Source organism: Ruditapes philippinarum, unplaced genomic scaffold (genome assembly GCF_026571515.1).
Source record: "Ruditapes philippinarum isolate M1 unplaced genomic scaffold, ASM2657151v2 ctg4636_1_1_1_1, whole genome shotgun sequence".
NCBI classification, from domain to species: domain Eukaryota; kingdom Metazoa; phylum Mollusca; class Bivalvia; order Venerida; family Veneridae; genus Ruditapes; species Ruditapes philippinarum.
In genome coordinates, this window is record NW_026862151.1 from 3,674 (window position 1) to 15,932 (window position 12,259).

The 12,259-nt window shown below is 33.3% G+C and overlaps 2 protein-coding genes across 4 annotated transcripts in view; one reads left to right on the top strand and one right to left on the bottom strand.

Annotated features, from left to right (window-relative positions):
- The first annotated feature begins 1,593 nt into the window (after positions 1-1,593).
- Positions 1,594-5,208, top strand: LOC132718114 (uncharacterized). Its single transcript, XM_060701743.1, has one exon. The coding sequence runs from the start codon at positions 1,594-1,596 to the stop codon at positions 2,932-2,934; it is 1,341 nt and encodes a 446-aa protein (XP_060557726.1). The 3' UTR covers positions 2,935-5,208.
- A 1,042-nt stretch (positions 5,209-6,250) lies between these two features.
- The window catches only part of LOC132718113 (crossover junction endonuclease MUS81-like), a 38,338-nt gene continuing 32,329 nt past the window's right edge, over positions 6,251-12,259 (bottom strand). For all 3 annotated transcript variants that reach the window (XM_060701741.1, XM_060701740.1, XM_060701742.1), the window contains 3 exons: positions 7,781-7,906; positions 7,127-7,230; positions 6,251-6,726 (listed from right to left, as the gene is read on the bottom strand). In XM_060701741.1, coding sequence (XP_060557724.1) covers positions 6,576-6,726; positions 7,127-7,230; positions 7,781-7,906 — 381 coding nt within the window. In that variant the 3' untranslated portion in view covers positions 6,251-6,575. The remainder of the gene's footprint in view (positions 6,727-7,126; positions 7,231-7,780; positions 7,907-12,259) is intronic.

Genomic DNA, 12,259 nt, shown 5'->3' on the forward strand with positions numbered 1-12,259 from the left:
GCACTTTATATTGATAAATACCAGAGTCATCATTAGTGAATGACAATATTATCCTTTGTTTTGCTTACTACGCCATTTGATTAACATAAATATACGGTGTTCCGTAAGGGCCAACGCGTTTTCTCTAAGAACGAAAAGCGCGAAGCATGACAGTACGATGGTGACAAAACGACAGTACGATGGCGAAAAACGACAGTACGATGGTGACAATCAATCGTAATGTCGAATTGTCACCATCGTACTGTTGTGCTGTCACCATCGTACTATCGTACTGACACCATCGTACTGTAGTATTATCACCATCATACTGTCGTACTGTTACCATCACATTGAAATCTTTATTTAGAATCTGTATTGCCGTCATAGTAATATTTAAAGAGTCAAATACTTTATGCATAAAGTTTACTTACGTTACACGTTTATGAGCAGTTTGAATATCAATTGAATTGTTTTAGCTTTAGGTTAGAGTGTGTATCGGATGTTTTTAAGCTAAAAGAGGCTTTGCGAAACTTAGAACTAATATCGGCGTTTAAAAAAAAACAACAAAAAAAACAACAAACAAACAACAACAACAACACCAAAACAACTTTTTGACACGGTCAATGTATTCCTCCATGTTTATATTTAATTATGCGCATGCCTAACAGGAAGGCGACAGTACGTTGACAGTACTATGGTGACAGTGCGACGTTACGATGGTGACAGTACGACAGTGACAGTACGATGGTGGCAGTACGATGGTAACAATACGAAAGTACGATGGACCGTCACCATCGTGCCGCCATCGTACTATCGCATTGTCACCACCGAACTGTCACAATGGAAAAGAGTCAACTCGGCCCTATACCAACTCGGCACGGGTCAACTCGGCACGGGTCAGCTCGGCCCACTTTACAAAAATATATAGGCCTATAACGTATTTACTTTGCTTTGCATGTTGTTAAGGTAAATGAATAATAAGAAAATAAAATTAATATAGACACAGGCACGATTATCGAACCTGGGAAGAGAAAACATGAACAGATTGATAAAATAACTTCATATTTTTTCTTCCCAGGTACGATACTTGTGCCTGTGAAAATAGATATAATAAAAATGTGTTTCCTTAGATGCATTTTGTTTGTAAAGTAATTTTAAAAAAAAAAAAAAAAAAAAAAAAAAAAAAAAAATGAAACAAAAACGTGTTTACTTAATAGCATAAGCTTCTAATTAATTGCACGTGGTCACTAATCAAATTTGAATGAATAAGTCAATCATAATTATCACCTAATTACTCGGTATCTTTAACATACACATTGATTGATAATAATAGCCCGTGACAATAGGAGTCCTTAATTTGATGTCCTTTACCCTTTTTTAAAAGTGGGCCGAGTTGACCCGTGCCGAGTTGGAATAGGGCCGAGCTGACTCGGGGGCCGAGTATGTTTTAGGGCCGAGCTGACCCGGATTCGTCACAATTGTACTGTCATCTTTCGCGCTTTTCGTTCAGGGAAAACAAACTGGCCTTAATGAAACACCTTATTGATATCAAAACAATAAATGAAATACAATAAAGTACAATATCCCGGTTCTGTAACCGTTACCTATATTTAGATGGAAAATTATCTTGTTTTTAGATCATGTCCGGCTATACATTCGATTCCTGAAGAAGTTGATACCCTGTACAAGCAGCCACTTTCAAATAAAATAATATCAGGACTTGTTGAAGAAAAGCAACAATTTACAGATATTAAACAAAGGAAACAGCATCTAATTACTGAGATTAAGAAAGAAAAGAAAATCGCTATTGATTCTATATTAGACTATAAGAAAGAACTTGAGGATGAATTGAAAAGACTCGAGCGTGAATCAGTCAAGTTAGTTGAAAAAGAATATGGAAGCATTGAACAAGAATTACAGAATGCCATCAAAGAATCAGATAAATGTATTGATGAATTTCAACAATCAGAAGACAAGTTACAAAAGTCTCAAGGGAATAAAGCTCAAGAGTTCGTGAGCATAAAAACTGCTCAGAGAATTATTCGCACGGCCAGTGAATCTAAAAAAATGCTGAATAAATCAGTTGTTGCTCATATAACATTTACCATGAACGCAAATATTAAACAGTTTTTGAAACAAACTGGTGTATTAGGGCATGTACCAAGGACAACAGTTTATAATGTGAAACAACATAGCAGTTTTAGCGCAAAGATGAAGTCAGATGGTTCATGTCGACTATATCATTCATGCCTTCTTGAGGATGGTTCTCTACTTGTCACAGATGTTAAAAATAAGAAACTGAAGCGTGTTGATACTACCAACTATACCATCACAGATCACCTTGACATGGAGGCTGGACCTATAGCTGTATGTCAAACAGATAAACAAGAAGTTGCAGTAAGTCTTCAGAAAAAAAGTATTGTGTTTGTTACAATTGATAACAAGATGGTAGTTACTAGAAAGCTAGATATGGATCACCACTGTTGCAGCATTGCTTACAATAAAAACAAATTGGTCATATCTGATGAAAAGAATGCAGTTTACATATATAATATGAACGGTAGTATGATACGTAAAATTACTTCCGACAATTCAGGCAAGTCAATTTTCTCAGATACTCGACATATATCCTTAAGCACAAACCGAGAATATGTATATGTGTGTGATAGTAAAAATGGTTTAATAACTCTAGATACGCAGGGAAATCACATATCCACATTTACTGATGATGATATGAGTGGTCCACAAGGCGTTTGTACCGATGGCAGAGGGAATATATTTGTAGGTGCATATACCTCATCAAATATTATACAGATTAGAGAGGATTCAATGACAAAAATTGGTGTCATCAAAACAGATACAAATCCACTTTCTGTTTGTTTTGATACAAATAAAAACATCATATTTGTTACTCATCATGACCAGAATTCGATAAAAATCTACACACTTGAATAACGCATACACATGCAAAAATGTGAAGTTAAACATCAGTGTATGGTATTTGTATTATTATATACAGAACATTTTATTAACATGGGCAGGTATCAAAAGGTTTCTCAATACCATAAGATTCAGTATCAACATTTTATTACCTGTAAATCATTATTAAAGTGACATGAACCATTCATTATTATATAATGTCTACTTTTAAGAGTTTCAGTTTATCAATAAGTATACAGATATGAAAATACTTACTTAAAACTACGATTTGAAATATTGTTTAATGAAGAGTTGATAGTACTACATACATGTATATGTTGGAATGAAACTACATATCAACCATTTCTGTTTCACTTGCTAGCAGTGCTTAATTTCAAAATGACAATGTACTGAGAATAAAAAATGTTCAAAATGAAAATTCTCAAAATTGCAATGTTACAAAACAAAAGTCAATGTTTTATACTGGTTATAGTAAATACACATTAGTACTGATTATATCATCATGTATACACAGGATCGTGTACGAGTTGTCATTTTCAACTTACAGGGCAATTAAACATGGAGAGGTTAACGTGTCAGACTAATGTCAGACTAGTAATCTAAAGGCAAGCCGGTGTTTCCTTAAGCAAGAAGTTTTACACACATTGCTTGGTACTGGTTGGTCCCAGGAACAGATGCGAGAGTGTTTCAACAAGCTTCCAACACAATTAAACTAAAATAAATTTGTATAAACTAAACAAGTTCAGCCTGTTGCAAGCTTTATAATATTTCGGACTTGTTGACTGTTTTTTAAGTGAGTATGTTAACTGACAAACGGAAAAAAATCAACAAACTCAAGCCTTTCCTAAAATAATGCCAAGAATTGACTGAAAACAGGGTTAACCTGGGATATAAAATAACTTGGACATAATTACACTATTTATTATAAATATATCATTATTATATAATGTTATAATATTTATTATACATATTATTTATTTGCCTGGTGAGGTTTGACGTTTTATATTAAACTCGTTTTTGCTTAGAATTCCGGTGAACTTGCTATACATAGTACCAAGGACAAGAGACAAACACTTATTAATTCATCTTTAGCTTGCTTGTGGCAACTCAATCTACAACCAGTACATACCTAGACCAGCCAGCACATTCTTGCCATTTGATCATGGTCTACACTGTTCCCTTTTCAGTCAGTTTATATTTAGAAAGTTACCCCAAAAATGAAGAACTGTCTAATCTAGTTTAAAGCTGGGCAAGTCCATTTAAAATATTTAAATCTGGAATGGAAATGGTGAAAAAAGATAACTTAATTTTATTTAATGAATACAATAATGGCCACCTATTTTAGTAGGAGAGTTATTTTTTCAAGTCCGAAATAATATCAAAAAGTCCCAAAAAAACATATACAGATGATTATTTTATGTAAATACAAATAAAATACTTGAAAAAGTTTTGTTTGTATTCATCTGATGGTGTTGTTAAAAACTTGTTTTATTTTCTTGTTTCCTGGCATTGAGATTGTTTCACACATATTTCTTTTGGAATATTTTTGCTGATATACATGTAAAAAGAAAAATTGAAATAAAACAATTATCACTTGATACTTATGTTTTAAGACATTTTTTAACATAAAAATAACAAATAACAGTAACATACATACCAATGAAATAATATCTGATGGTGACATTAACTAAACACAAAATAAACAGAGTGTACGTAAAGTTAAACATTAATAATTATATGTTTGAATAGGACAGCAAATTTAATTGGCTATAATATGTGCTCTGTATTCAAAATCATGATTGCATGTCATTAATATCTAAAAGGGTCCATGAAAAGGGTTCACTTATGCCAAGTATTGTAATGTAATATCAAAACAAAGCTATAGAATAGTATTTTAATGTAAAGTATATATGTGAAGTATTTAACATTAATAACCAATATTATAAATGTTACAAAAAATGATAAAAACAATCTCAAAAGGTAGTCGCATTAGCAGTGAACCATTTGTCTGAGTGACTTGCAATTTAAGGTTTTGGCACATTTAAATGTTCATACATCTTATATCATTGATAAATCACAAAGGTTAACAACAATTATACAAAACAATAACATATCAAACAAGAGGGCCATGATGGCCCTGAGGTCGCTCACCTGTATATAGACCCCCCAACCCCCCCCCCAACGTTGCAGGGCCAATTCAACCCAAGGGCTTTTATTTGCACAAACTTGGTAGACACCCATAAGAAGATGTTTCATGCTAAACATCTAAGCTCTAGCTCATTGGGCTTTTTAAAAGAAGATTTTTTTAAAGTTTTTACTATACACATATAGTTAAAAACAATGACACCCCTGGGGCCGGGCCAGTTTTGACCCCAGGGCTTTTATTTGAACAAACTTTGTAGACACTTACTAGAAGATGTTTCATGCTTAATATCTAAACTCTAGCTATTTGGGTTTTTTCAAAGAAGATTTTAAGTTTTTGCTAAACACATATAAAGAAAATCAATGACCCCCGGGGCGGGGCCAATTTTGACCCCAGGTCTTTTATTTGAACAAACTTTGTAGACACTCACTAAAAGATGTTTCATGCTTAATATCTTAACTCTAGCTATTTGGGTTTTTTCACAGAAGATTTTTTAAGTTTTTGCTATACACATATAAGGAAAATCAATGACCCCCGGGGCGGTGCCAATTTTGACCCCAGGGCTTTTATTTGAACAAACTTGGTAGACACCTATTAGAACATGTTTCATGCTAAATATCTTAGCCATAGCTCTTTGAGTTCTTTAAAAGAAGATTTTTCAAGTTTTTACTATATGCATATAGGGAAAATCAATGACCCCCCGGGGCGGGGCCAATTTTGACCCCAGGGCTTTTATTTGAACAAACTTGGTAGTCACTCATTAGAAGATGTTTCATGCTAAATATCTTAGCTCTAACTCTTTTGGTTCTTTAAAAGAAGATTTTTTAAGTTTTTACTATATGCATATAGGGAAAATCAATGACCCCCTGGGGCGGGGCCAATTTTGATCCCAGGGCTTTTATTTGAACAAACTTGGTAGACACCCATTAGAACATGTTTCATGCTAAATATCTTAGCTCTAGCTCTTTGGGTTCTTTAAAAGAAGATTTTTTAAGTTTTTACTATATGCATATAGGGAAAATCAATGACCCCCCGGGGCGGGGCCAATTTTGACCCCAGGGCTTTTATTTGAACAAACTTGGTAGACACTCACTAGAAGATGTTTCATGCCAAATATCTAAGCTCTAGCTCTTATGGTTTTTTTAAAAGAAGATATTTAAAGTATTTTCTTTCAGTTGCCATGGCAACCAGAGTTCTGCATGGAATTAAATTCTTTGAACAATTTTTAAAGGTGACCACCAAAGGAACATTCCTGTGAAGTTTAGATGAAATTGGCTTAGTGGTTTATGAGAAGATGTCATTTAAAGTAAAAGTTTACGGACGGACGCCGGACGGATGGACGCCGGACGAAAAGCGATCACAAAAGCTCACCCTGTCACTTTGTGACAGGTGAGCTAAAAACAGGCTACTATTCCAAAAGGGAGACTATCTGCACAATATCTGTCTGTTTTTACACTCAAGCTGATAAGGTTATCTTCCTGTGGTCCCATTTGTGAATCAGGTATTTGATTAGTTAAGATAAAGGTGTACTAGTGTTGTATAAATGATACAGTTGTTTACTCTGTGCCTGACCAAGACTTCGAGACGTCTTCCCACACTTTATAGATGACAGGAGATTTTCCTTCTCTTTCTCACTTGAACAGTTCTCATATGCTTGATATAAACTGAAACAAATAACATTAATAATTTACTATATTCATAGAAAATATGACTGCTAGCAATAAAACAGAACTTAGGCGACATGTTTGAAAATAATGTGCATTAAATAAACATAAAACATTATTTTCATCCCAGGCATTTAATTAGAACTCAAGCACAAATGACACTTTTCATGTTTGTTTTTGCCAAATCTCAAATAGATAAAGTCATAACGCTATTTGCATTGGTACATTCTAAATGAAACTAACCTATGAAACATACACCAAGTTGATTTTAAGAAAATGGGTCTTTTAAGTATTACTATAATTTGTCTAATTGTAAAATGTACTTTTTCCCTATTACTCTGGCTTCGTAAATTACTTAAGACAACATAAAGATTGAGTGAAACCAATGATGGCAACTTACTGTGAAGGAGTTGGATATTTGTCTATAATAGCTCGAGCTTTGACAGCAGACATACCATGTAGCTGTATCAACTGTTTTCCAAACATCTCATGTACAGTCAGTGCCTGTTAATATACACATTGAGTAAACGATGCAAAAAATATTCATTTCCTCAAAATGCCTGACACTTTATTGTACAACAGATCAAAGAAATTATTAGTTAAGAGTAATGGTTGTTTTTATTTATTGTGTTTTTTTTTTCATTTTTATATTTTTTGGGGGAGGGGGTGGGAGCCGTTTTTGCCATTTAATTCTGACCTCATTATGCCGTTACAAGGAATTTATTTGACATTTTGCTTTACAGAGAATTCCTGGGAAAATAAGATTGACCTTGATTTGGCTTAAAATCAAATATAAGTTTTGTAACCCCTAAAGCTCTTGCAGAAGTATTCATTTATAAATGGCTTATGACTGTGAAATATTAAAGAAAGATTCAGTTAAGAAGCAAACAAAATGCCTTCAGGTACTGATTCCTGTACACTTATAATGACAGTAGTACATGTGATTTTATTCCTGAATTATCTTTAGTTTAGGATTTTCAATATTATTACATAGAGTATAAGTGAACAGAGCACAATCAATATTAAATTAAAAATAATGCTGATTCTAACTCACCTTTGACTTTACTGATCCTTGATTGAATTCTTCAAATGTAGCAAGTTTCTGCCATTTATCAGTAACATGAGTTACCACCTTTGATTCCTTAATGTCATCTAGACCACAAGCATACAGTGTCTTATCCTGAAATAGAATATCTTTATATAATTATATCTGCTTAATTTAAGCTCATTTGTACAAGAGCCATGTCAACATGGCCATCCCCCGCCGAATATGTTTGCTCACTGGAAGAATGTATATGTAGTAGAGCAGAATAATTCCATTTTAAGAGGTCTTTTAGTAATGAAAACTGTTGGCTGAAGTGATTACAGATTTGAAACTTATGTGAATACTGATGGCTGAAAATAACAAAGGGCAATAACTGAAAAATAATGCAGGGTAGGTTATCATTCTTGTGTGCCAAATCCTCCTCAGTCAAATCTTTCCACCTATGAAGTTTCAAGTTGATACCTCAAATACTTTTTGAGATAAGCTCCGACAAAATAGTATGAAAAAGAACAAAGGGCAATAACTCAAAAATTATATAGGGAAGAGTTATCATTCTTGTGCACAGCATTCTTCCTGAATGAGATCTATCCATCTACGACATTTCATGTTGACATCTCAAATGCTTTTGAGTTATGCTCAGGTGGAAAATTAAGTATGAAAAATAACAAAGGGCAATAACTCAAAAATTATAACAAGAGCTGTCGGTAGGACAGCAACGCTCGACTATTCTTAGTGCTTGATAGTAAAAAAAATGCTTGATACAGTTACCTCCTCCTGTTTACAGGTTGGGGTCATGATGGTGAACAAGTGTGCAAAGTTTCAAAGCCATATGTCAATGGACTTTGAAAATATTTGAACTATTACAAAAACTTTAACGTAAATTCTAAGTCGAAAAAGGGGCTTAATTCTGTCAAAATGCTTGATAGAGTTACCTCCTACTGTTTACAGATTGGGGTCATGATGTTGAACAAGTGTGCAAAGTTTCAAAGCCATATGTCAATGGACTTTGAAAATATTTGAACTATTACAAAAACTTTAACGTAAATTCTAAGTCGAAAAAGGGGCATAATTCTGTCAAAATGCTTGATAGAGTTACCTCCTCCTGTCTAAAGGTTGGGGTCATGATGGTGAACAAGTGTGCAAAGTTTCAAAGCCATATGTCAATGGACTTTGAAAATATTTGAACTATTACAAAAACTTTAACATAAGTGGTTACGCCGACGCCGACGCTCGGGTGACTGCAATAGCTCTACTTATTCTTATCGAATAGTCGAGCTAAAAAGTAAAGTTATCATTCTTGTGCACTGCACACCTCCTGAGTGAGACCTATGCACCTATGAAGTTTCATGTTGATATCTCAAAGGCCTTTTGAGTTATGCTCTGGATAAAAATTAATTTTGAAAAAATAACAAATAGCAATAACTAGAATTATGCAGGGTAGAGTTATCATTCTTGTGCACTGCACTCCTCCTCAATCAGGAATATCCAGTTATGAAGTTTCAAGTTGATATCTCAAATACTTTTTGAGATAAGCTCCGACAAAATAGTATGAAAAAGAACAAAGTGCAATAACTCAAAAATTGTATAGGAAAGAGTTATCATTCTTGTGCACAGCATTCCTCCTAAATAAGATCTATCCATCTATGACATTTCATGTTGACATCTCAAACACTTTTGAGTTATGCTCCACTCAGGTGAAAAATTAGGTATGAAAAATAACAAAGGGCAATAATTCTAAAATTATGAAAGGTAGAGTTATCATTCTTAAGCACTGCACACCTCCTGAGTAAGATCTATGTACCTATGAAGTTTCATGTTGATATCTCAAAGGCTTTTTGAGTTATGCTCTGGACAAAAATTAATTTTGAAAAATAACAAAGGGAAATAACTCAAAAATTATGCAGGTTAGAGTTATCATTCTTGTGCACTGCACTCCTCCTCAATGAGATCCATCCACCTATGAAGTTTCAAGTTGATACCTCAAATACTTTTTGAGATAAGCTCCGGACAAGTAGAATGAAATAGAACAAAGGGCAATAACTCAAAAATTATATAGGGAAGAGTTATCATTCTTGTGCACAGCATTCCTCCTCAATATGATCTATCCACTTATGACATTTCATGTTGACATCTCAAATACATTTTGAGTTATGCTCAACTCAGGTGAAAAATTAGGTATGAAGTTTCATGTTGATATCTCAGAGGCTTTTTGAGTTATGCTCTGGACAAAAATTAATTTTGAAAAATAACAAAGGGAAATAACTCAAAAATTATGCAGGGTAGAGTTATCATTCTTGTGCACTGCACTCCTCCTCAATGAGGTCTATCCACCTATGAAGTTTCAAGTTGATACCTCAAATACTTTTTGAGATATGCTCCGGACAAAAATGTAGGACAGAAGGACGGAGACTATTTCTATATCCCCCCCTGCCTTTTCGGCGGGGGATAATAATGTACTAGTCATGCTTCAAATTTGAAACAGTCCAATGATACAGAAAGGGACTTTAATACATAATTTTGATATCAAGCAGCAAAGAGTATATTGTCATCTTAGTGCAATAATGGATTAACTCCAATTCAGGGTTCCCACAAAGAAAAGAAATCAAAATTCCCTGAATTTTCCATGACTTTTCCCTGACCAAGACCACTTTACCCTGACTAATAACAGCGTCAAATTTTCACAATTTTTAGAGCATAAACATACTTTTTATATGCTGGCCTCCTCTTCTCTACCCAACTCCTTTCCTCCTTTTCTTTATTTTTAATTATTTCAGATAAAGAAAACATGTATCATGTATATGAATATAAGCAACAATTGCCTTTAGCTTTTGTATAATTTCTGCTATATACTAGTATTATAAGCTTTGCATACACTTTGCTTTTCATGAAGCCACTTCATTACCTGTCTCCTTATTGTTTCTTGTTAAAACAAAAGTTTTTAATTGATTACTAACATTAATTCAAGTAAAATGCATGCCTATTTTAGTCAATCCTCCATTGATTACACTGCTTTGTAAGGGGAGGGGCCAAAATATTAAAGATTGCATTTGTGAAAAAATGCTAAATCACTGCATCAATATAACAGGAGTAGATTTTTTGTTTTATACAAATAAACTTTGCCATAATGCAGTTGTGTCTAGTGAATTTGGGGTCAAGGTCATATTTCAGCATAACATATGAAAATAAATTTGCAGATGTGTATAATGTTAAGATACAAAGGCCATATAGTGCAATAATTGAAAGCTGTTTACTGTATTACATTGCAGATTTAAACTTAGAAATACAGTTACATTTTTTTTCTTAAATGCTATTTTTTCAATTAAGCATTACCTATTTCTTACACAGTTAAAATTTAAAAGAAGATTTTTAAAAATTTTTACTATATGTAAATAATGAAAATCAAAGAATCAGTCAATTTAATCTGTGGGCTATAATTTTAACAATCTTGGTATAGGTCTATTACACAAATTTTCATGCTAGATATCTAACCTAGCATTTGTCAATTCAGAGAATTTTATTAAATTTTTACTAAATGTATAAACATATAAGGAAAACCTATTTCCCTTGGGCGGGCCAATTTTGACGCTCTGGGCAAAATTTGAGCAACTTTGGTAGAGGACCTATAGATGATATTATATACAAAGTACCAAAGCTCTAAGCCTTGTACCTTCAGACAATGATTTTAAGTTTTTACTATATGTACAAAATGAAAATATCTAAGCTCTAGGCCTTGTGGGTCTTTTAGGACAAGACTTTTTTAATCTTCTTTTTTTCTTATAATTTCTTTTGGTTGACATGACAACCAGATTCTTGCATGGAATCAAATTGGAAGCCCTTTACCAAAGGAACAATCCTGCCAAGTTTGAATAAATTTAGACTAAAACGTTTTTTAGAAGATATCTTACTTCACTATTAAGTTAAAGTTACTTTAAATGACAAAATATTTCATAAATTTTCAGACATAAGCATATTTTTTAGAGTAAGATATTTACAAGAAAAAATGCTCCTAATGATAAATAAATATAAAGAGTCAAATATACCTAAAATAATCAAAGAAACTGCCTTAGCCTTGACTGATTTTGCTTCCTACACTTTGACCAACATTCTTCTCTTACAAAATTCCCTTACTTTTCCCTGACTTTTGCTTATTTTTCATATTTCCCTGACCAATTTCAAAATTCCCTGACTTTTCCCTGACCTTGAAAAAAAATCATTTTTCCCTGACTTTTCCCTGACCGTGGGAACCCTGCAATTAAATTCTTAATATGGGTTAACCTGTCACTGCATTTAAGTGGAGGATTTTTTATTATTATTATTCATGTAGCTGTCAGCCTTTTAACATAGTTTATTCAATAAAACCATCGATTTCCAGAAGACTAATTGGCATGTCCGTTAGAAAAGCTTATCTTTTTTACACACTTTCAATATCAAGTATTTCTAAAATTCGACTTTATTCTATTGCATAATGACAGGTGGTATAAACCTATT